The 24,825-nt window shown below is 48.2% G+C and overlaps 2 protein-coding genes across 2 annotated transcripts in view; one reads left to right on the top strand and one right to left on the bottom strand.

Moving 5' to 3' along the window:
* Positions 1 to 290: 290 nt before the first annotated feature.
* ZNF518B (zinc finger protein 518B) lies at positions 291 to 17,623 on the bottom strand. The gene is made up of 2 exons (XM_027545040.1): positions 17,515 to 17,623; positions 291 to 7,179 (listed from the first exon to the last, which is right to left on the bottom strand). The coding sequence occupies exon 2, from the start codon at positions 6,989 to 6,991 to the stop codon at positions 3,755 to 3,757; it is 3,237 nt and encodes a 1,078-aa protein (XP_027400841.1). The 5' UTR covers positions 6,992 to 7,179; positions 17,515 to 17,623; the 3' UTR covers positions 291 to 3,754.
* LOC113894656 overlaps positions 10,201 to 24,825 on the top strand; it is a 29,043-nt gene continuing 14,418 nt past the window's right edge. The window contains exons 1-5 of the mRNA XM_027545317.1: positions 10,201 to 10,297; positions 10,445 to 10,528; positions 13,913 to 14,016; positions 16,505 to 16,913; positions 18,014 to 18,130. Coding sequence (XP_027401118.1) covers positions 10,201 to 10,297; positions 10,445 to 10,528; positions 13,913 to 14,016; positions 16,505 to 16,913; positions 18,014 to 18,130 — 811 coding nt within the window. The remainder of the gene's footprint in view (positions 10,298 to 10,444; positions 10,529 to 13,912; positions 14,017 to 16,504; positions 16,914 to 18,013; positions 18,131 to 24,825) is intronic.

The raw sequence follows: 24,825 nt of genomic DNA on the forward strand, positions 1-24,825 counted from the left end.
CATGGAGGGCAGGTCCCAGACACCTTCTCTGATGAGGACCACGCTATGAAAATTGCTACTGTTGCTCAACCCAGCATCTCTTGTGAGGGTAAGTCAAAGCAAACAAAAATGTCACCTGGCCTCATTTCAGGTCATGTTTGGTTAACCAGCAGCGCATCGAATTTAAAATACTTTCATGGAATCCAAAGCACCTGTGCTGTGTAGACTGATGCTTTTATGTAGTTTAGAAATGTATCACAGGACAGCTGTGTAATAGCCAACTCATAGAACATGTGAAATCAAAGGACGGAGACAATTTTACAGTTGTTTTATTTAACAAAAGTTACGCCAACGTCTCTATCTATATACATAACGTGTTTCAAAGTCAGAGCAGCAGACACACAGACTGTTAATGCAGGACATATAATAATGCTTACAACGTGTTATGTGATGTTTTGTTTTCTGCTCAATTGGACACTGACAGACTCAAAAAATATCCCAAAGGCTGAGCAGCATCACATCTTCGTTTTCTGGAGTGGCTTACATCATTATGTCCTAAAAAAAAAAAAAGGAGGGATGGAACTTTGGAGGGTTAATACATTGTGTTCAGTTTAGTTCGACCAACAGCTCTTGACCCGTAAGAGGGACTCACAAAGTGTTTTGGACTGGGGATTAAAAATTTGAGTAAAATAGCTTCTGCTGCTACTGCTGCTAAGTCACTTCAGTTGGGTCCGACTCTGTGCGACCCCGTAGATGGCAGCTCACCAGGCTCCCCCGTCCCTGGGATTCTCCAGGCAAGAACACTGGAGTGGGTTGCCATTTCCTTCTCCAAAGCATGAAAGGGAAAAGTGAAAGTGAAGTTGCTCAGTCGTGTCCGACCCTTAGCATGGACTGCAGCCCACCAGGCTCCTCCGTCCATGGGATTTTCCAGGCAAGAGTACTGGAGTGGGGTGCCATTGCCTTCTCCAAAAATAGCCTCTGGGTATGTTAAAAAAGTTTTTCACTGTCATCGTAAATATAAGAAGGTCGTCTCATTCCTGATCCCCCAAAGTAAGAAAATCTACTTTAAAAAATAAGTTAATGATTTTTGTAGTAAGAACTATGAATAACATATACTGAGTAGAGATCCTTCAAAATTAAGGTAAGAAACTTGACAAATACTCAACACAGCTCTGCCTCTACCTTCTCCAATTTTGTTCGTTTCATGACATTAAGCTACATGTTAACACAATATTTTCTAAGGTTCTTATATAGGGAAGACATGTTTTGCTTTCTCATTTTTTTATGACTTTCAGGAAGCCCTCTTAATTCCTTAAAAGGTACTGTCATTCTAAAAATCTCAAGAAGCCTAGCTACATATTCTACTCACAAAATTTTGCTCTGTACAAGTACATAAGCTGACTTTTAGGTAATACTTGAAAAACAGTTGATGCTGCCAAGTGTGAATTCTTCATGTTGACACTTAACACTCTGACCTGATTCAAGGTCATCTTTCCTGGAAGGTCAAGGTCTAGCCTTTCAGGAAAGATGCTACCAAGCAGTGAGGTATAGAAGGAGGAAAAAAATAAAATTACAGCGTTTTCTTCTCCCCTCAACTCTTAAAAGCCTTCTTTCATGCTAGGGGGTTGGGGCATAACAAGTCTTCTGTGGATAAAACTTAAAAATGCTCTCCTTTATGTAGTGAAGTGGTACACATGACCCATTTCCCAAAAAGCACCAACTAGAAATGCACAAGGACTAAATACTGTACTGAAACAATACACCCATCTGTTCATGGAAACTGGACCCATCACTGTGCTTTCATTTTCTAAAAACAAGATCAGACCATTATAAAAATGTACTTCCAAAATAAATTATTTCTAGAATATAAAATGCTTTATATTTTTCCAGCCCACATAAATTCCATTATAAAATAGGAAATCAGAAAATTAGCTACCACAGTCTTCATATGGTAAAAAATATATGTGTACACATGTATATACACATATTAAAAAACCCAAGTTTCAAATTTCAATAAAAAACTAACCAATAAACCAACGTAATGATTATGTATTAAACTGCACACAAGCCATGTCAATTTATCCGTAATGAGAACCAACTACAAAGTATTACAATCAATTGTATCAGAGCATAACCTAAGACTTCCCCACATGGAAAAGGATCAGGAAGCCTTCAACTGCCAAGCCAACAAGAAGCCTGCTCATGCCCTTTTCAGACATAATCGCCCCTGGCTCTCCACGGAATACAAAAGGAGAACATGTGCACTGGGGCTGCCTTGCATTTGTGCTCTGCGTTATGGCTGGCTTGGGGCTGGCTGGCATGTGAGGACTACAACCCAGGTGGAGCTGTGTTTCCCAAGCCATCCGCCTGCCCATGCAGCCATGGTGGTGCAGAGGGCGGGCTGTGGAGACCAGCACCAGCCCTGCCTACTGCTGGTGGAGGGGAGCTAGAGTGTTCTCGGAGCTGCTTCCCAAGTGGGGTGACCAACAGGGAAGGCCTGATTGCAGCTGAGATCAGTTAGAAATTACCATTGATGAAAACTGGGTACAGTGTTCCTGGAACTTGAATAAAGACAGTGGGGAGGTTTCCAGTTTGTGGATTCCTGCCTGTTCACAGTGTTTTCATGAGGGAAAAATCTTAAGGAGTGGACAGGTGAGTGGGGACACGGTCTTATTCCACAAGAGGGCCTGTTCAGAAAACCCACCAAGGGAGGGCAGAATATGACCTGGTGGGGGTGGGGGGGTGGAGTGGGATGGGGGGAGGGAGGGGCAGCGTCTGACCCACTGGTAGTGGAGGAAGACAGAGCGTGCAGCACCCAGCCCTGGTTTGTGGGGAACCCAACCAAAACTCACAGTCTCACTAAAGCCCCAACCTGCTTCCCAATCCTACCTCGACTTGTCCCCCCAAACTTCATCTGAGTTCAAAAGAGCCTGTTCACTCACAGTGGACATGTATTACTCAACCGACTTTCAGGAGAATGGTAAGGGCAAACAGGAGACAACTTTAGGTATTTTCTCTTTTTCTTCTTCCAAAAAGGCACATTCCCTTCCCCCACCATCATAAATCAAGGTACTTGAAAAGAAGGCAAAAGCTTGAAAATCTTTTATTCTTCCCCTAACATCTGCTGTTGTTGCAAACTCAGGCCAACCTTTGGAATCATGCTTTAAAGGGGTCAACCAAAGCACAATTTCTCTGTGCTACAGTGAACACTCAGCAACACCGCAGAGTGGGTGAGGGATTGAAAAGAATGCCACTTTCTTGTAACCAAATTTAAGAAAATGAAGTAGCAAATGTATCTCCATTATGTACCAAAAGTTTAGGAGATGAGTTAACACACACACACACAAAAAAGGGATGTGCACACCAGGGTCTGGGTTTAATTCTTCAGTAGCATTTTGTTATATAAAGCGTATGTTAAACGTTCTAAACTTGCCCCTCTGAATGGATAAGAAAAGATGTATTATCTACTCAGAAAAAGGCTGCTGACTGAAGAGAAATCTCAGATCCCACTGAAAATTCTCTCCAAACAAATGCATATATGTGAATCTGTGCACACTCCTTCAGGTACACAGACCCTTCTGAGGTCCAGGCACCCGGCTTGGGCTCAGACACGTGGCTCTCCACATTCCCAGGAGGATCTCAAGACTGACCCGCCCTCCCATCCCTGCATACTCTATTTCCCTCACTGAGTCGGGGGGGACACAAACCAAACCACCCAAACCAGGACCAACTGAAAGGGAGCAAAAACACCATGCTTCTGAGACCGGTTTTTCACTTATTTGCCCTTGGAAGAAAGAACATCCCAGTCTCTGGTTGCTTCTATCAAATGCCGCTGGCCGTGACTCATCCACTCTTCCTGGTCCTCGTAGAGTCGCCCACAAAACCAGCACTTAAATATACACTGTGATGAGTCATCAGGCAAGGAATCCACCACCTGGTAGTTGTTTTTATGAACCTTCTTCAATTTCATTTTCAGCATCATTTGCCTTTTGATCTGATTGGCTTCCTCCGCATTCTGGTAGGTCAGTCGGACATGGTGCCGCCTCATGCCTAACTGACACCTAGTCCTCTCCGACAACACCACCTTGAGGACGTTGCCTTTGTACTTGTTTATTACCTTCATCACATTGGACACCTCCGGTGAGTCAACGTCAGGATGGTTTAACACGATAACGGGCTGGTTCCGACGGGGACATTTGATCAACTGGTCTGGTTTAGCTGCGATAAGTCGAAGCTGTCTTGCAACCTGAAAAATGGAAGGATCCCTGAAACAGCGGCTGGGGTCAGTCTGGATTTTGCTTTTCTTCTTGGATGAGCTGATTTGTCTGGGTTTATTTTTACTGATGGGAAGACTTCTGGGAAACAGTTTTGCTTGCTTGATCATTTCACTGCTTCCTTGTGGGCCGTGCATGGATCCAGGTTTTTTGGGCATGGTGCTACAATGGGCACTCTCTTTTCGTGATTTAGGCCGAAAAGACAGATCGTGATTTGGGGACATATCTATGGGCCCACTTTCACTCGTCAGAAACTGTACATCCGGGTCTGTCCGTTTCATTGGGCAGAGCGGAATGGGCTTTATTAACTGCGTCTCAGTGCATGTGATGTTGACAGGTGCTTCGCAGGTTGCCTCTATGATTTGGGAATCCTCAGAGGAATTAAGAACCCTCAACACGGCCCCCTTGGGGATCAACACTGGAGTAGCCACGTGTGGCTTCTTGGTCACTCTGCTTTCGGTTTTCCCACTGCTGCCTTTGACAAGCTGTGGATACGCCTGCTGGTGTGCGAGCTGTTCACTAATGCCACCAGCATCCTGAGGTCTGGGGAGTGTGCCCGTGGAATAGCCAGCGCTGGTGAAGGACACGTTAATTTCCTGGATGCCTTCAGGCGTGGATTTTGAAGTGACCTTAGACGCCTTCCCTGCAGAATGTCGATGGGTGCTGTTTGCAGCCAGAGATGAAGGCTTCCCACAGGATTCGATTAACTGGGCTATCTTTCTGCGCAAGAGTTCAATTGACTTTATTTTGGACGTTGAACTATTCCACTTGACACCCTCAGGGACGTTTTCAGATCCAGAGCTCAGAGAAAAGACAGAGGAGATGACCGGGCCATCGAAGGGGTCATTAGTCTGGTCGGGATTCTTTAATTCCAGAGGTTTATCCCCGGACTGTTGGGCTCTGACTCTGTCTTCTCCCATTATGTTGATGTGTAAATACTCACTTCTGTGTTGAGAGGAAACCTGGCCTGCGTTTGAAACTGCCTTGTACTCCTGTGTCTGGTTGTCTTGCAGCTTCCTGGGAGGGGTGACCGTTTTTGCAGGAAGGCTGATCTCATTCCTAGAGCCTAAGTCATTCTGACATAGGGGCAGTGAGTCCTTTTCTCCAGAGAAGGAAATTGTTGCAGGCGGTGCAGAGACAGGAAATAACTGCTGAGGGTCACTGGGTAAGTTTCTCCTGTCTTCAGCAAAAGAAAGGGCAGCTTTATATGGAAAAGAGTTTGATGAAGCTCCAAGACTACGTAAGACACCGTTTTTCACTAGAGATAATGGAGAATGGCCTTTGAAGGCAATGGAAGGCAGAGCAGCTCTATGGGGATACGTGTAACCTTTTTTCTGCAAACTCTCAACTCTCCCTGGGTTGAGCAGGGATTCTCCGCTGCTGTGCCTGCCAGAATTTGGCATGAAAAAATCGTAAGACCTCACCCACTTGACATTTTTAAGCGGCTTCTGAACTGACGACTGTAGACTACCGATGCCTGCAAGTTTTCCGACAGTCCCTTCGATCGCGAGGGGCTGCGTGCACTCTGTGGAAGCCATTTTTTCCTGCTCGCTTGCACCTCTCTCTTTAGACCCACGTTCGGAACTACCTCCATCACCTCCACCGGCGTCGAGGCTGTTGGTTTCTTCCAGGGGAAACAGTTTGAGCACGAGCTGCTGCGTTCCATTGACAACCTTCACGTCCATCAGCTGGGCTAGACAGTTGGCGGGGACGACGAGTTCGGCTGGCGCCACCACTGTTAACGGCATCCCCGGCTGCACGGGCTCTTTAGAGGGGGACAAGACCTCCACCTCCACACTTTTGTTCTCCAGCAGGTTGATGACCTCAGTGGGCTCTGACAGGGCCCCTTTGTGTGGGATGCACACTACGTCTTTCTGGTAGTCTTTGGATTCGGGTAACAACGTGATGCTGTGCGTCCTGTCTTTACTTGCGTCGGGGGAGAACCTTGAGAGCTGATCTGACAACTTATTTTGAAATGCAGTCCTGGGACTGGAAGTTTTTGAAAGCTCTGGGTTTTGCTTGGAGGCGCTGATCCTTTTTGGCTCCAGCCTGGCGACGGCTTTGGGCGGCCGTTTTGCCCCCGTCTTCTCGTGGACTCTCCTCCTGTGTTTGACGATGTAGTCATTTCTGATAGCACCATAGTCACAGTACTCACACCGATAAGGGAAAACGCCTGTGTGCTTCACCAGGTGTCTCTGAAACTCCCCTTTCGTGTAGGAAATGCAGCCACAGTGAGAACAGACAAACTTAATCTCTTCGTGCTGAAGTGTGTGCTTTTTGTACTGCAGAGGGTCCTTTGTGGAAAAGCGACATTTGTCACAATAGTATTTGCCTGGCTTGAAGTTCCTTACCTTAAACTTGTGATTGACAGAACTTGAGATGGCTTCAGGTTTATTTCCTACTTGAGTAGCACTGCGACTGTTGTTCACAAAGTGGAAATGGGGAGAGGCTGCGCCAAGGTTGCATCTGAAGCAAACATATTTGTCCTCCTTCTGGCTTTGTCCAGTACCCTTTTTCAGATCCTGAAGTGGTACTTCATGCACACTTTTGCACTTTACACACGTAGCAATGGTCATGGCAGCAGACTCTGCCTCGGAGCCTTGATACAAAACAGTCTGAGCGTCCGGTCTGTCTGGTCGAGTCCCTCGATGAGCATTGGGCTGTTTGGGTGACATGGTCAAGGCATTGCGTCCGTCACCCACTGGTGTGCTATAGAGTTGCTGTCCAATGTCCTTCATCTCTTCATTTGCATTTCTAAAAAGCCTGCTGAAATCCAGAAAGATTTCATATGATAAAATCCTCAGGAAGCATCCTTGATATGCTTTGTGGCAGGGTACCTAGGAGCATACTTAATTATCTTTCTTCATAAAGCAGGTTAGGATCCTCAAACGTGACTGCTTCCAATTCTCTGATATTCCAGGCAACACTAAGGGGAAAATAAAGAAATCATAAAGCATGATTAATGCATGAACTTAGGGTTTAGCTTAGCTAACATGTTTCCAGACTTACCCTCTACTTCAGTGACCTTGGGAATTTTATGCTAAATCTTTACCTATTATCTTGGTGCACATGTTGACAGTAACACAGTACAAAGAAGTGAAGTCAAAGTCGCTCAGTTGTATCCAACTCTTTGCAACCCTATACAGTCCATGGGATTCTCCAAGCCAGAATACTTGAGTGGGTAGCCGTTCCCTTCTCCAGGGCATCTTCCCAACCCAGGGATGGAACCCAGGTCTCCTTCATTGTAGGCGGACTGTTTACCAGCTGAGCCACCAGGGAAGTCCTGGTATACATAGTACGTAGTACAAGAACTGGCAAATAACAAGCCTCAACCGAAAGTCATCTACCCTTTAAAAGTCATCACTTTAGCAGGGTAATAATCGTGGCAGTCACTTGGGATGGCCTTTGCTGAGTGAGTTACTTTTAAGTGTCATTGAGAGCATCTAGCAATTTCACAAGTGTAATTTTGTATCAACCTCCCTAATACCATCTGTCACTTTAGCTTCTAAACATGCACAAGTGGTAGAGCCAGGACACTGGCTCTGGGGTCCATTGGTTTCTATGTACACTGAATCACGAGCATGAATCCCAGCTCTCTCTCGTGCACCCCATTTGCTTGCACAAGTGCTAGGAAGCCAACAACATCCTGACAACAGAAGGCAGACAAATACCCACTTCACATCTTACTGAGCATCTATCAGGTGCCAGGCACTGCTCCAGCTCCTACAGGGCAGTGATGAGAAATAAATTCATCCCTCCCCTCATGAGAGTGCAGAGAGAGGAGACAACAAGTGTACCTTTATCTGGCAGAAGGTGGCCAGTGATTGGGGAAAACAAACCATAAAACTAGGCAAAGAGGACAGGGCATAAGTATCGGATGAGGTTGAGGGCTGGGATGTGGAGGTGTGGACAGTCAGGAGAGGCCTGAGGATAAGCTGACATTGGAGCAGAGACCTTGGGCAGCCTGGGCAGAGGGCACTTCAGGCAGAGGGAGGGCGAAGGTCTATAGGAAGTGGGCCTGGAGCACCTGAGCGATAGCAAGGAGGCTGGGGGTCAGTGAACACGAAAGGGGGTGCTGGGTGGGGGTCAGCAGATCTGGTCAGGGGAAGGGGAGACGGGTCCAGGGAAGACCGACAGTGCAGTATTGTGAGGACGTGGCTTCTCCCGCACATGAGGGAGACGTGCAGAGAGGCTGGAGCCGAGATACTACATGGCCTGACCTTTATTCCAGCCACTGCCTCCAGTTGCTGCAGGGACGCGGGGCCGGGAGGGCGAAATGAAGGCAGCAGGGAGATGGGGAGATGGAGGCTGCCGGGACTGCACTCTTGTCGTCTGGAGCCAGTACCACAACACGGGCAATGCAGTGATTCTCACATAAAAATAGTTATCTTTCAACACATTCTTTTTTCAGCATACACAGAACTAGCAGTGAAGCAAAAACCATTTTAGTTTGGGATCTGTGGAAAGCCTTCCTTTCATTACCTTAAAAAAAAAAAAACAAAACACTTTCAACCTTTATTGCTTCATTTTTTTTTTTTTAATCTGGCAATCAGAATTACAGACACTTACCCAGCTTCCTCCACAGAGCTGCATGAGAACTAAAGCGTTAAAGAATACAAGACAATGCGTATGTACTTTTCAAGCGCTTCCCCAAGTGTCAAGAGTCACACAAGGCCTCAGTGTCTGTTCAGATGGGCAGAAACAAGAATGGGAATTCACCTTTTCCTTCTGACACCCTGCTCACAAGCCAAGGGCCACAAAAGTAAGTCTGAAAGGCTGAAGTCATACATGTTTGATCATCTAAGAATGCTACCATCAGCCACATGTTCAGTTGGCATTTCCATCCTGCTAAAACAGAGGAAGCAACAGCTGCAGGCAGAGCCTACGAAAACCACTGGTCCGAGGAGTGCAGAGGCTGAAAAGGGGATCTGATCCAGTGGTTCCTGAATCTGGAGTAGCCACAGAATCACAGTGAACACAGATCCTCCTGGGCTTCACCCCAAAGTTCACGAATCTAAACTTCAGTGGGAGAGAGATGAGGAAGAGGTGCCCATGGTCACTCATGTAATTCTGATGAAAAGGCACTATTAGAAATCACTGGCTGAGACTTGCAGCAACACTTCAATCTTTTAACCCAACTTCGCCAGCTGTTCATGCAGTTGATGCTCTAATAACTGCCCAAACTGCTTCCCTTTTTGGGCAGTTTCACTGTCCACAATTTACCCTTCAATAAAACTGAAACCAGCATCCCTGTAACTTTCTTAAATCCTGACTTTGGAGCTACAAATCACTGAATCCCTGATAGACCATTCATTTATCTGCCCCTTCCCTCTCTTGTCCCATCTCAATTCTGTTTACAAGATGTGCATACCAGCCTCATAATCTTGAGTGAGCAAGAAAGAGACAGAGGAAGGAGAGCAGGAAAAGGAAGAGGAGAGATAAGAAAGGAAAGAGAGGGAGGGAGGGAAAAGGCGGAGGGGAAGTAACTTGCTTGCCTGGTACAATTTGCTTACCAATTCTTTAAAAAACAAAAAAAGCAGTTTTGCCATTTCCTCCCCAAATCTTTTTGAAAGGTGGAAGTGTCATTCCTCCTGGACTGGAGACTTGGACTGGGTGATAAAGACCTTAGCAAAAAGTGGGGAACACCTTACTGGCAGAAAGTCTAGAGAACTAACCACAGCTACTCAGTGCCTCGGCAGTGCAGGGGCCTCCTGGAGGTGCTTCTGCAAGGCCATGCCAGGAGCTATTTTGAATAAGGAATCCACAGAAGCGAGTGCCAATACGAACCATGAGCTGTGATTAGAAAATACAGTTTAATGGGGGAGTCAAGGTGCTAGGCCATGACCCAATGATGTCACCTGCTTCAAAGTACCTTCTTGGCTTCTAGGCCAGTCTCAAAGCTACGCAGTTTCTACTTTGGTACTTCCCTCCATTCAGGTGACAAAAGATGTCCAGCTTCTTCAAAACAAAATTCTCTTTGACCATCATAACATGTGCAGCTAGTCACGGTGAAAAAGATCTCAATGTAGCATCCCGAGACAGAGGTAAATGGATGCAGTGGAAGAACGAGATGGCTCTGGCGTTGGCATTTACACTTGGACAGTCCTGAGGCTGTGCCAAGCACACCCGAGTAACAGGTTCCCAGGACCTTGCTCCCTCCATGCCCCTTTCTCTACCTGGTTCACACTCAGGTACAGCCACCTGTGAACCTGGGCCCTTTGGCAGATTACTGCCCAGTGAACTGACGACCAAGGATTACACAAAACACTGCAGATGTAAGGGTCATGTGTAGGCCAGATGCTGAGAGGCCACTAACCAATTATGAGTAACATCAGTCTCAGGGATCACCTACCTTCCAAACTCACGGTACCCTTTACAACATCTCTCTGCATTGGATCTCCTAGGACTAGAGACATACTTTTTTAAAGTTTATTTAGGAAGGCTCTCAAAAACACAGAAGATACTTAGTACTATTAACTTTGGACATGATAAGTAAAAGTTAATATTCAGTTCCGCGTTTTTAAATGGCGAAAAGTGTGCTTTGTAATGCACGATTACCTCCAGCATCAGTGAAAGCTGACTTCCATGAACAAAGAGGTGGCACACAACATGTGACAAGTGTGCTTCCACTAGAACGAGTCTTGCCTTTTCCTGGGAAAAAGCCCAGCAGCAGCACCCAGCACTGCCAGGTTTGCCTTCTGACTTGGAGCTCACTTGACCTGGTGACTTAAAAATTTATTTGGGGGGCCAGATGGAGAAAAAATGTTAAGTTTGTTAGAAACCAGTCCAGTGACATTGAGGGTATAAAAATCATGAAGGGTATGTAAGTTTTTATTAAAAAGGAAGCATCTGACTCCTAAATACTGGACATGTAAAGTGTCAATAGAAGAACAAAAAGCAGGAAAACAAGGTTTAAGGCAGCAGATTCTGGAATCAGATCATAGGGTTTCCAAGCCTATCCCATCGCTTTCCAGGCCTGACCTGAAGCGAACTGTCCAACTGTGCAACTGTAAAATGGACCGTAGCAGTACCTACTAAAATATTCATTGGAAGGACTGATGCTGAAGCTGAAACTCCAATACTTTGGCCACATGGCGTCAAGAGCCAACTCATTAGAAAAGGCCCTGATGCTGGGAGAGATTGAAGGCGGGAGAAGGGGTCGACCAAGGATGAGATGGTTGGATGGCATCACCTACTCAATGGACAGGAGTTTGAGCAACTCTGGGAGACAGTGGAGGACATGGGAAGCCTGCTGTGCCGCACAGTCCATGGGGCCGCCAAGAGTCGGACATGACTGAGCGGCTGAACAACTACTACTGTATCTCACGAGGACTGAATGTGACAGTGTGACCATAAGCACTCAGGTTCCAAGTCACTCACACACAACTGCTAAAAATATGATTTTCCCTGTTTTAATGAAGAAAATAGAAGAAGAAATGATGCCTATCACATAAATAGTCTAAGGGGCCAAAACATGTGCTTCTTTGCTACCTGGCTTTTTCTGGAGTACACAGTGAATCTCATTTTATAATTTTAATTATAGTTGCCAAGCTGTACTGTCTAAAAGAGAATTCACCTCTGGGGTCAAGCCATCCACCTTGCCTTAGTGGCAAACAGGCCAAAAGGTGCTTATAGCTGCCAAGAAAAAGATGCTTTATCTGCAAGAGTGCTCACTACAATTTAGGTTTCCATATAATCCAGTGTACTGATTGACTTTTTCCTCTTCAAGCTCAGCTGAATTGTGCATTATCCCTATAGCAAATGAATGTGTTCCCACACTCGATGTTAATGTGCAAAATTAAAAAAAAAAAAACACGCTAGGCAATTAAATCGTATGTATGCTACATGGATTATCACATATATCTTATGTTCATGAGATACCCACCAAACTCTGTAAATTTTAGCTGGCTGACTGCATCCTTTCTTGGACAGAGAAGCAAATGAGAAAGTTCTTCCAAGACAGGAATCCTTTCATTTTGTCTATTGAGCCATAGAGAGCACAGGCTACTCTAACGTGTCTCAATAACCAAAAATTTAAAACAGTCTACCCCTAAGTGACCATTAGCATGTAAATGAGTGATACCTGATCAGGTAACAGTCCAACATTAGGTGTGTAAACTGCCAACACCTCCCCAGTAAGTCAGCATTCAAGGAGAAACAATCGCCTCACTCACCAAGAAGTTTTTCAGACAGAGCATCAGAATTGAACTGAATGGTAAATAGATCTACACAATGGAAAACATTAATGAAGTATTTTCTTTTTGCTCATCTACTTTCACTTCAAATTACTGAACTGATAGCCATCTTGATGGCAAAAAAAGCTTCTAAATGTTGCTGACAAATGTACACCTCTGGGATCTTAGATTTCCTTCTGAATCCAAGTGTATCACTTGGGGCACACAGAATGAGGCAAAAAGGTTGGGCAAGAGAGCCTGTGTTCCAACTCCTCAGCTTTCCAGGTGAAAAGAAAGGGCACTAGAGTGGAAAGGGCAATTTCCGTGGGTTACCAGGAGCAAGGTTCAAAACCTAGGTTTTGACTTGGAGCTCTGTCATTCTGGACTCATTAACCTCTCTTGGCCTGAGTTTCCTCACTTGTAAAATGGGAGTACCACCCTAACTGACATGACTGACGTGAGGAAATGGTGTATACAGCTAGCAGGTAGCCTTATGTTTGGGAAACTACAGGTTTTGTCAAGAAATAAGCCAATGTGTTTCTGGTTAAGAAAGATTCCTTCAAGTGTAGAAGATTCCAGCCATCAGAGGAGCAGATTCTTAGTTTAACAAATAAGCCTAATGCGATAAAGGTCTCTGGCTGGAGGCAAGGCTCTTCTCCCCCACTCACCAGTCCACAAAGGGAGTTCCCTAGGGACAGACTACACACTGCAGAGCACGTGAACTGAGACAGCAGCAGAGAACAAAAGAAGTTATTATTTGTGAGCAACAGTTTGAGAGATAACATTTCTAAACAAAGAATATGACTAGTGTCAAAACTCAGGGTTCTACACGTGGGAAAAAAAACAACTTAAGAGGCAACTATGCTTTTGTTAGCATTTTAAGAAAGGTGGCTTCCCTTGTGGCTCAGCTGGTAAAGAATCTGCAGTGCAGGAGACCTGGGCTCAATCCCTGGGTTGGGAAGATCCCCTGGAGAAGGGAAAGGCTACCCACTCCGGTATTCTGGCCTGGAGAATTCCATGGACTGTGTTGTCCATGGGGTCGCAAAGAGTCGGACAGGACCGAGTGACTTCCACTTTCACACACTAGGCAGTCCTACTTACTAAACGCTCCTAGTGACTTCAGGTCTCTAAAGGTGATAAAAATGAAGGACAAATACATCTTTGTACTTCCCTCCATTTTTTTGCCTTAAAGTCAAAGTTTTGTAGAAGAAATGAAGTAAGAGTTAAATAAAAAGTATAATTAAACAAAGAAAAATTGCCTCCCGCTGATTCTTAATCTTGGCTGCATCAGGGCAGTCAAGCTGTCAGAGTATGTCTGGGATGCTACACTTCTTTAACGGGGTCTCTGTGATGTTTGGTCACTCTTCTACATAGTAAATTGACCTGGGGTGCTTTAAAAACAATGATGCCTGGGCCCCCCTCCGTGTGTGGGGGGGAAGGCTCAGAGTGTTTTAAAAGCTTGCCATGTGTTTTAAAAACATGCAGTCAAGGCTGAGAACCCTCACTGGACATTACAGGTGCAGCGGAGCAAGTGTTGTATCAACACTCCCGTGCCTTTCACACACCAATTCATCCCTGGGCGCCTGGAGGTGAGGCACAGGCCACTGCCTTAACTGTAACGACACTAGCAGGCAGGTAGACTCTGGTAGACCCTTGCTTATCAGACTTTTGACTTTGGAAACATCATCACTGATGCTCTCTGTGGAGTGTATAATGACAGTAACCCCTTTGCAGACTCTCGGAAACTGAAACCTGCCTGGCACAGCGTGAGCACAACGGGCCTGAGTCAGGGCTGCTTACTGGACCCCTGCCCAGCCTGCTGTCTTTCTTAAGAAAGTGTGGATGAGGGATGCAGTGAAGTAAACAGGTGCTTTCAGGGAGCTGGTAAATGCCACACTAGTGATCTGATGCAGATGCTCTCAGTGGCCGGCTGTGTTACGAAGGCTGGGCACTGCAGCCAAAGTCAGGTGGAAGCGGGGGATGGGATATGGAGGCAGATTCATATATTACCTCCGTTACTCCTCAAAGTGCTCCTTCCAGTTACCTGCTTCTTGTAAGTTCCGGAGAAATTGGCTTTTCCCAAGTCACGGAGTTGGTCAGTTGGCGTCTACCCTAAATTCTTTCTGCTACCCTGCTGAGGGAGGCTGGGAACAGCAGTCACAGTTGGGCACCATTCTTATTTCCTGCCTGGAGCCATCGAGCAGCTGAGTGAGTCAAAAGCATAGCAAGTCCCATGGGCTCTTCCCTCTCTTATCAGGCACCAAGTCCCCTCTGGTCTCAACCTCAGGCTCTGACACAGGCCTCTATGCTCAGAACCCTGGGAGGCAGTGAGGCACCATACAAAGGTCCTGCAACAGAAGCCAGACACTGGGGTTTAAGTCCTGGGTCATTGTAGCCTTGGTTTCTCCATGTCCTTCTTACTTGTAGAGAAAAAGGGGGAAGAGCCCCCAAAGCACTTCTCCAGCAAGGGAGCTCAAAATAAAAGGGAAAAAGGCTTCCCAGGACTCAGGTGGAAGAATGACTCAGATTGCACTTCTCCGGGGGTGGGCTCGGGCACAAGGCTCCCAATTCTTCCCAGGTCATTCTGATGCCTCCCCATTCCCTACCCTAGGATGAGAATGTATGGATCGGATGGTCTCCAGCCACTTCATCCCCAGGATGCATTCTAGAGACTGCAGTTGCCTGAGTCTGAATACGTGAACAAAGAAAATGCCGTCTGTGTCAGGCTGCTTGGGAACAATTGAAACTGAGAAAGCTTCACTGGTGGGGACCCTGTTTACCAGAGGATTGGTCACACAGGGCACTCATGTGTATTGGCTGAATGAAGTCGATGAATGAAAAAAATGTCAGCCTTCCTGGCGACAATAACAACGTTCTGTGTTCTTCTTTCTCATAAATTGGCCCAGATCCCCTTACTTTCAAGTGAATAGATCAGTAGACCTATATCTATTTTAATCGCTATTACTGGACTTTTTGGAGAAGGCAATGGCACCCCACTCCAGTACTCTTGCCTGGAAAATCCCATGGACAGAGGAGCCTGGTAGGCTGCAGACCATGGGGTCGAGAAGAGTCGGACAGGACTGAGCAACTTCATTTTCACTTTTCCCTTTCATGCACTGGAGAAGGAAATGGCAACCCACTCCAGTGTTCTTGCCTGGAGAATCCCAGGGACAGGGTAGCCTGGTGGGCCGCTGTCTATGGGGTCGCACAGAGTCAGACACAACTGAAGCGACTTAGCAGCAGCAGCAACTGGACTTTTAAAAATCTGCATTAGTTTTGCATAACACATGAAGGAGGAGGCCCAATAAATAATGACCTCCTTTGTCTGTTTCCAAGAAGCACCTTGCAAAAAATGTTTAGCAGCACAACAAAGCTAAATATGTACAAAAGTATTATTTTTCAAGGCTATATTAGATCCAAGATTAAAAAATAAAAAGCTTTTAAAAATGCATCCTAGGTTAGGGATAACATTGATACAATTTAAAAAGTCAAACATTTGTATTCTACCTAAACAGACTATATTGGGATACTGGTTTTTAAACCACCATTTGCTGGGCCAGTATCCCCAGCTGAGAATGCATCAGGGATTGGAATGAACTTTGCATACCTGATTCAGAGATAAACAGATTCCTATCCTCTCTGCTCTTCTTCCACAGGAAAGGGCTGCCTGTTCCTGGAGACCAAGGTTTTGTCTCACTCTTGGTGGCTTCAATTCTAAGCTTAAGAGGTAATGTTTCAGGGATCTAACACAACAGTTTAGCCGTGTAGATGTTTGTTTTTAAACAGAACACAGTGCTTAGTATTTCACTTTTCATTTTCCTACCTTAGATTAATAAAGTGTTCACTATCCCAGTTTTTAAAAATCAAGGGTATTTTCACGGGATACACTGAATAACCAACATATACAAAGGAACTTAAGTGTTTTCTTTCATTCTCTCCTTTGGCTTTTCTCCCTTTTCGATTCGGGCATTTTCGTTCTTTTGCACCCTGCACGGTCTCTGGCTTTAAACTGCCTAAAGACCCCCCAAAGGCAGTAAGATACAAAAGTAGCTGGGATTGGGGTGAGGTCCCCCAAAGAGTGACATCAGCATTTATAGAAGGAGACCAACCGTCATCTACCGTCCCCTTACGCCCCTCTCCAGCACAAAGGCCCTCCATGGACAAGCCCTTCCCTGGGCACGTGCGCCCAAACTCCCAAGGAAAAACAATGCCAAGTCGGGTTTTCCAGTTTATTGTTTGCACGCGCACACCGACGGTTCGCGTTATTCAGGGCGAGTCCACATCGCGCAGCGCGGCTACGGGGAAGAGCAGGCGCTGGGGGCGCAGAGGGGTAACACCGCGCCCCCTTCCGGTGGGGGGGGGAGCGGCGCGCGCGGGGGCGTCCTTCTGGCCACGGAGACCGAACCACGTCAAGGCGGACCTCCGAGGCCCGCAGGAGGCTTTAAAAATGGCCCTCCTGACGACACTTCCTGCTCGGAGCCGACCGGTAGGAGCTCTCCCAGGAGAGATGCAACGTTTAAAACGCTGGGGGGCGGACGGAGGAGGCCGGGCCCGGCGTCCCGCAAGCCTGGACGCTGCCGCCGCGGCAGTCGAGGGTCGCGACCCGGCGCTTTCGGGGGCGAGCGTGCGGGGTCGCAGCGGCACAAAGGCGGGCGAGCGCGGGGGCGCCGGGCGCGCAGATCCACCGCCACCCCCGGAGGTCCGCGATCCCTGGCTCCGCGCCCCCTTCCCCCCAATCCAAACCCCGCGCTCCTCCTCCCACACCCGGTCCGGCCCGGCGGGGGACCCCTCCCCCCTTTCCCGTCCAGGCCGCCGCCCCCTCCTCCTCCTCCTCCTCCGCGCCCAACCCGAGCCCCCGGCCGCCTCGCGTCTGCCCCGGGGCCTCCGGCCATAGACCCCCGGCTGGGCGGCCCCGGGCACGCGGGGGCCAAGCCCCCGCACCTCCCGGCCCCGGCAGCCCGCGCCCGGCACGGCCTCGTCCGGACCCTGCAATCCGCGCGGCCCCCCGGCCTCTCTCCGCACCCTTGGGCCCGCTCCACGCATACGGGACCCGGCACCCTCGCGCCTCCACCGGCTCAGTCACTCACCGGGCCGGCTGGTTTGGGTCCCGCGGAGAGTGGGAGGGTATCTACACCGCCAGCGCCAGGCCGCCGTTGCCGCCGCCTCCGCCGCGCCCGCTGTAGGTCCCTACTCGGGGGGCGGAGCGCGGCGACGCCGCGCGTGCGCAGTGCGGCGCGGAGGCCCGGCCGGAGCGCGCCCGGCGCCCGAGGTCCCTAAGGCTGCGCCCTTCCCCGCCGCCACAGATTCCCGCGGAGCATCCTCGGGGCAGCTGAGCTCAGCGTTCGCCCTGAGAACATCTACATCCACTGCGGTGCGGTATCACGCTGGGCCCCGGGAGCGGCCCGCCCCCGCCAAAGGACACCCGGTCGCGCTTCTACATCGTTGGCCCAAGCCTAGCGGTCGTGGGCCCAGAGGAAGAAGGCCTTTGCTCCCTGCCCTCGTGGAGCTTCAAGTCCAGGAGCAGCAAAGGAGCTCCCGTCTTCAGCCTTCCAAATTCTCTCTCTCTGTGTCTCTCTTTCTTGAAAGCCGCCGTGAAGAAACTAGCCTTGGAAGACCCAGGTTCGAATCCCGACTCTCGAAACTTCTTTACATCCTCGCCGCGGGACCTTGGACGAAGAAGTCCCTGGACCTCTCGGAGTCTCGGTATTTGCTTTTCCAAAGATGGGGAACATCAGACCTGAAACCCAGTTTCAGTTTCAGTTCAGTCGCTCAGTCGTGTCCAACTCTTTGCGACCCCGTGGACTGCAGCAAGCCAGGCGTCCCAGTCCATCACCAACTCCCGGAGTTTACCCAAACTAATGTCCATCGAGTCAGTGATGCCATCCAACCATCTCATCCTCTGTTGTCCCCTTGTCCTCCTGCCCTCAATCTTTCCCAGCATCAGAGTCTTTTCAAATGAGTCAGCTCTTCGCATCAGGTGGCCAAAGTATTGGAGTTTCAGCTTAAACATCAGTCCTTTCAATGAACACCCAGGACTGATGTCCTTTAGGATGGACTGGTTGGATCTCCTTGCAGTCCAAGGGATTCTCAAGAGTCTTTTCCAACACCACAGTTCAAAAGCATCAATTCTTAGGCGCTCAGCTTTCTTTAAAGTCCAACTCTCACATCCATACATGACTACTGGAAAAACCATAGCCTTGACAAGAGGGACCTTTGTTGGCAAAGTAGTGTCTCTGCTTTTTAATGTGCTGTCTAGGTTGGTCACAACCTTTCTTCCAAGGAGTAAGCGTCTTTTAATTTCATGGCTGCAGTCACCATCTGCAGTGATTTTGGAGCCCCCCAAAATAAAGTTGGCCACTGATTCCAATGTTTTCCCATCTATTTCCCATGAAGTGATGGGACCAGTTGCCATGATCTTAGTTTTCTGAATGTTAAGCTTTAAGCCAACTTTTTCTCTCTCCTCTTTCACTTTCAAGAGGCTCTTTAGTTCTTCTTCACTTTCTGCCATAAGGGTGGTGGTATCTGCATATCTGAGGTTATTGATATTTCTCCTGGCAATCTTGATTCCAGCTTGTGCTTCTTCCAGCCCAGGGTTTCTCATGATGTACTCTGCGTATAAGTTAAATAAGTAAGGTGACAATATACAGCCTTGACATATTCCTGTTCCTGTTTGTAACCAGTGTTGTTCCATGTCCAGTTCTAACTGTTGCTTCCTGACCTGCATATAGGTTTCTCAAGAGGCAGGTCAGGTGGCCTGTTATTCCCATCCCCTTCAGAATTTTCCACAGTTTATTGTGATCCACACGGTCAAAGGCTTTGGCATAGTCAATAAAGCAGAAATAGATGTTTTTCTGGAACTCTCTTGCTTTTTTGATGATCCAGCAGATCCCTGGTTCCTCTGCCTTTTCTAAAACCAGCTTGAACATCTGGAAGTTTACAGTTCACGTATTGCTGAAGCCTGGCTTGGAGAATTTTGAGCATTACTTTACAAGCGTGTGAGATGAGTGCAATTGTGTGGCAGTTTGAGCATTCTTTGGCATTGCCTTTCTTTGGGATTGGAATGAAAACTGACCTTTTCCAGTCCTGTGGCCACTACTGAGTTTTCCAAATTTGCTGGCATATTGAGTGCAGCACTTTCACAGCATCATCTTTTAGGATTTGAACTAGCTCCACTGAAATTCCATCATCTCCACTAGCTTTGTTCGTAGTGATGCTTCCTAAGGCCTGAAGCCCAGAACCTTATTTTTATTATGTAGGTTGTTTTGAGAGTCAGACGGGACAGTGATCGTGGAAGAACCTGGAGATGGAGTTTGCCATGCCAGCGTTTTCTCCTGTTGCTTTGAAGTCCAGGGATCTTTTCGGGGGTGGGGGTGGGGTGGGGTGGGGAGAACTACTCTCTCCTGCACTTCTGACCTTCCAGAAGGAAGCTATACCTCGAATAGAACCACGCCTCCCCAAGGAAAGAAGAGGGACTGTTTTGCTAGAGTCTCCATAATCACTGACTCCGATGTTGCTCTCTACAAAAGACAGTTTCTCCTAATTAGGAACAGATGGGGAAGGGGGAGTAGAGTCACCCGAAAGCGAAGTTTGTTCAGGAAAAACAACCAAAATTAATTTCAAGTCTCCGGATGGAGCAAGACTGGTTTCCAGCAACTTCCTGTTGGAGGCCAGGTTCAAGGACGTTGGCCGGCAGGGCTGGGACTTGTTCCACACGGAGAAGTGCTGTTCAGGATGACAGGACCAGTAGCAGGCAAAAATGCCCACCATTGAAATAGCAAGAATTGGCAGAGAGAATGGCAAACCAGAGGTGGATCACCAGCAGCAGCTGTAATTCTTGTTCTGCACTGCCAGAGTCATTGCTGACAAGGGTGCTTCCCGGTCCTCTATCTCTTAGGACTGAGAAGCTAGTGAACCTCTTCTTGGAAAAACACATTTATGGCCAGTTCGTATCAGAGAGAATGGAATAGATAGCTCAAAGTCACCCTGAAGAGTGGGCTGGGTTTCAGAAGAGAATTGAAGGATCTAAAATGGCAATAACCTGGAAATCTCTGATGGCAAAAGAAGCCAAATCAGGAAAAACTGTTAAGTATAAGTGTTAGATAATTTTTTCCTGTAATTTAGCCCAAATCATTGTTTCTCTGTGTAACACACACTCATGCGTTACAGTTCTGCCCCCTTGAGTCACATAGAACTGACAAAGAGTACCTCTGGGTTTCCTGGAATTTTCTCTGGAGTTAGAGCTGGTTATATACACAGCTTTGAGCCTGCTCCCTAACCTGGATGAACCTCAGTTTCTCCTGTAACATTCAGTGAATAGGTCCTACTCACAAGCAATTGTCAACTTTAAAAAGAGAAGGCAGGTCAAGGCTCAGCATAGTCCCTGATAGGTTTATATTTCTCAGGAGCCCAGTTATTATACAGTGAGATAAAATGCTTTGTGGAGGGTCTGGAAATTGGGTATTTATCACCTGGAAAGGGGCCAAGCTGGGGTAGAAACCACTCTTGTGGAAACCCTTAAATTTGAAGTGTTGTCCCCTAGAGGTCTTTTGATGCAGGAGAGTTTACCCAGAAATGTTGGATGGTCAGCCAGTGCACATTTCTTATACTTTATGGCTGCCCTTCCTGTCTTCTTCCTCCACCCTCCAGCTTAGTTGGCCAGTTTCTTTTCAGTGTTCCATGGATCACCTCTGTTATAGGTTGAGTTATGCCCCCTCAAATGGTATTAAAGCCCAGTAAATGAGAATGGGAATTCACTCCTGTGAATGCGAACTTCTTTGGAAATAGGGTCATTACAGAGGTAGTTAAGGTGAAATCCTTCTTTAGGAGGGCTGCAGTCCAATATGACTGGTGTCTTTAAAAGAAGAGGAGAAGAGATTCAGAGATCATGTGAGGACACAGACATCTAGGGAGCAGAGGGCCAGGTCAGGACAAGCCTGGATTGGGGTTATGCTGCTAGAAGCCACGGAATGCCTAGGGCTATCAGAAGCTGAAAAAAAAAAGGGGGGGGGGTGGTTGTCTCCTATAGATTTTAGAGGGACCGAGGCTCTGCTGACTGCTCACTTCCAGACCCTGATAGGATAATTTTCTATTTTTTACAGTTAATACAAGCTCCCGTATATAGTTGCCTAACATATGAGAGAGGAGGGAAGACATGTGAACAAGATAAGGCATTGAGCGTAAGGGCTGGGAGCTTATATATCTATTCAACAAGCATTCCTTGAGTGCCTGTTTAGTGCAGGTGCAGGCTAGGTCTGAGGTCAGAGGAACAAGATAAGGCTCTACTTTCAGGGAGCATTCATTTTGTTGGGAGTTGTAGATCTTACACAGTTAATGGAATATATGATTAATATTAAGCAATGCTAGAAGTGGGGTGGGGGGCATCCCAGGTGGCATTAGTGGTAAAGAACATGCCTGCCAATGCAGGAGACAGAAGAGACTCGGGTTCAATCCCAGGGTGGGGAAGATCCCCTGGAGGAGGGCATGGCAACCCACTCCAGTGTTCTTTCCTGGAGAATTCCATGGACAGAGGAGCCTGACGGGCTGCAGTCCATAAGGTCGCAGAGAGTCAGACAGGACTGGAGAGACTGAGCACCCACGCAGAAGCTGGGGGAAGATAAAACTGGGTAGAGTAATCTGGCAGAGTGTGCAAAGCGAGTGAAAGGATGATCTGAAAGGCTCTGGGAAGGGAACTCCGAAGCTGAGCTCTAAATCGTGAGTAGCATCTAGCACAGGAAGAGGAAAGAGAGCTCGCTTTATTCATAGAGAAAAGCGTGGGTAGAAATCCTGCGAAGCGCAGTGTAAACGTAGGTCAACCTAGGCGCTTACAAACCGTGTTCTCTTAGGGAGCCGTTGACGGAGATTCTGCCAGTGAGGATCTTGGGTCTCAAAGGAAAGTACTGACACTGCTGTGCCTTGGAAAAGGGCCAGGTCTCTAACAGCCAGGTCGGGAACTTCCTGCGAGTGTTTGGGGAGGAGGGGTGAGGACAAAGACTCGTAAATCCCAGGCACTTAAAGGCCCGTGCATAAACGGGAGAACCCCCGGGAAGCGACTTGTTTTTTTTAATATTTCGAAATATTTCAAAAATGTCCAGGAACTTGGAGCCGTACGTAGTTTGGGTTTGCTCCTCTGTGAAGTGGGACAAAGGCCTCCTCGCCCAAGGTGCCCAAGAGTGCGTGCGCGGTCAGTAAGTCGTATCTGAATCTTTGCGACACCACGGCACACATATGGAAATCCAGTTTATCCTCCCAGTCCCGGGGCACAGGGAGTGGAGGCTGCAGAGTGGAATCCTGGACCCCATTACTCGTTTGTGCCTCGGCTGTGTGGCCTTGGGCAAGTTACTGCTGGTCTCTGAGGCTTTTCTCAACTTAACAAGGCAGTAACTTGGGCAACCTTCGGTGGAGGTTGCGGGACGGAGGTGGGCACCAGGGGTCACGCTCCGGTTCCAGCCATCGGATGCGCCTCAAGGGGACGGTGCCTACCCCGCGCGGCTATGCGGCGCCCCCCGGGAGCCGCCGGACGGAGCGGTAGGTCCTTGCCGGGAGCCGAAAGCAGCGCACCGGGCATGCGCGGCCCGTAGAGCCATAGGAGGCCGCCCGGACGTCGCCCAGCCCCGCCTCGCCCCACCCGAGAGCGCCGCGCGCTGCAGTACCCCCGGCGGCCTGTGGCGTCGCTGCGCGGCGGTCCGGGCGGCTCTGCGCGTGTAGAGCTCTACCCCGCGCCGGTGCACCCACGGGTCCGCGCTCTCCCGGACGTCAGGGCTGCAAGCCCGCGGTAGCCCCCAGCCCGCGCCCGGACCCTCCTTCTGATGCGCTTCTGAGAGAAATCTTTCTGTGCTGCTTTGCTTTTGTTTTTCTCGTATGGCGGGAACAGGAAGGTCGGGGGCTGATGGACTCGCGGCGCTGGCCAGATCACCGAGGACGGGGAGTAACGCTAGGCGCCGCCGGGCCTTACCGAGGCCTTAGTTGCGCTCCTACGTTGGGCACATTTGCAACTTTTGCATTTGAACAAATGCAGATGTCGCCCTGCAAGATCCAGAAGGCGTGAGGTTAAAGGGATTCCGGATGAGCCCTCCACTCCCCCAATACCCCCCATTTTGTGAGACTCTAGTAAGTGTGCGTGGCCGCTTCTGGGCTGTAAGTTCCACCAGGACACGCGTCCCGGCTGTTTTGCTGGTCGTTGGCATAAAGCACAAAACAGGCCCGGCTTCCAAGACCGAGCCGGGCAGAGTCTCCAGCGTCCTCGGCCTAGATCAGCCTTAGGCAAAGCAAGGCGCAGAGGCGGGCGGGTCCCCAAGAAGGGAGGGGATGGGTACCGAAAGCAAGAGGAGCATTTGGAACGTTTAGAGCCCTCGGGCAGGCCTGCAGCGCCCGAGTGCGTGATCCGCAGAACGAGATAAAGGAGTTTTAGTGGGCTCTGCTCAGACGCGGCGGATGGTCGCTCGGGGCTTGGGCTGCGTTCTAGCCACGCGCGGTAAACGCTTGGATTTTCAAAATGGATAATAGCATGGAGGTGAAGGATGAGCCGGTCCTTCCCCGCGACAGCCCCAGTCGTCTGCGGGCGCCTCTTGTCTCCCCTCCAGCTTGCACTCATCATCTCCAGTGTCAAAGAGTGCTGCTGGAACAAGTAGATGGAGTTGACTCACTCCCCAGCTGCAGAGTCCTCGCAGGAGCCTCCAAGTTCTATACAGGCTCCAACAGCATCTCTCACCAGATTTCCTCCCTCTGCATCGCCTGTGCATCAGCTTCTTTCCCAAGACCCTTGCCTTGTTCGCTCTACCCGGGACATCTCTCATCTCTCTTAATTTCAACTCAAAAACTACCTTGTTTCTTACCATTTCATCTCACGAGACTGTCACCTTCCCTCTATCGTTTCTGTGTTTTGCGTTCTTCGTAGATGAACTGAATTCGTTTTTTATTCTTTTACTCGAGTCCTTTCATTCTACTACACTACCAAATAAGTTGTTTCATTCACCCTCGTATTCCCAGTGCCCAAGGCTGAGAGTCTGGCACTTAACAGGCACCCATAATAGTTGAGTTGTTATTTATTAATTCAAGAGAAAAAAGCTGTGGTCCGGGTGACCAGAGCAGAAGCAGAGGTGGAATTCCCAAATGCGAGTATTGACATTTACTTACTGATCCAGTCTTTCATCTCTGAATTCTCTCATCTGGGAAAATTACAGAATTAATAATAGTATCGCTTCATATGAGAATGAGATGAGTTAGTTAACTTTTGTAAAAGACTTAAAGTGATGCTCATATTGAGCAGCATAGATGATTTGATTACTGCATCAATTAGAATAAGCTAGTTTACACTCTGGTAATAACTCCCAAATCTCAGTGGCTTAAAAAGACGGAGGTTTACTTTGCACTTACACGTTGTTCTGTCTCTCAGTTGTGTC

This window comes from Bos indicus x Bos taurus, chromosome 6, assembly GCF_003369695.1.
Source record: "Bos indicus x Bos taurus breed Angus x Brahman F1 hybrid chromosome 6, Bos_hybrid_MaternalHap_v2.0, whole genome shotgun sequence".
Taxonomy (NCBI): domain Eukaryota; kingdom Metazoa; phylum Chordata; class Mammalia; order Artiodactyla; family Bovidae; genus Bos; species Bos indicus x Bos taurus.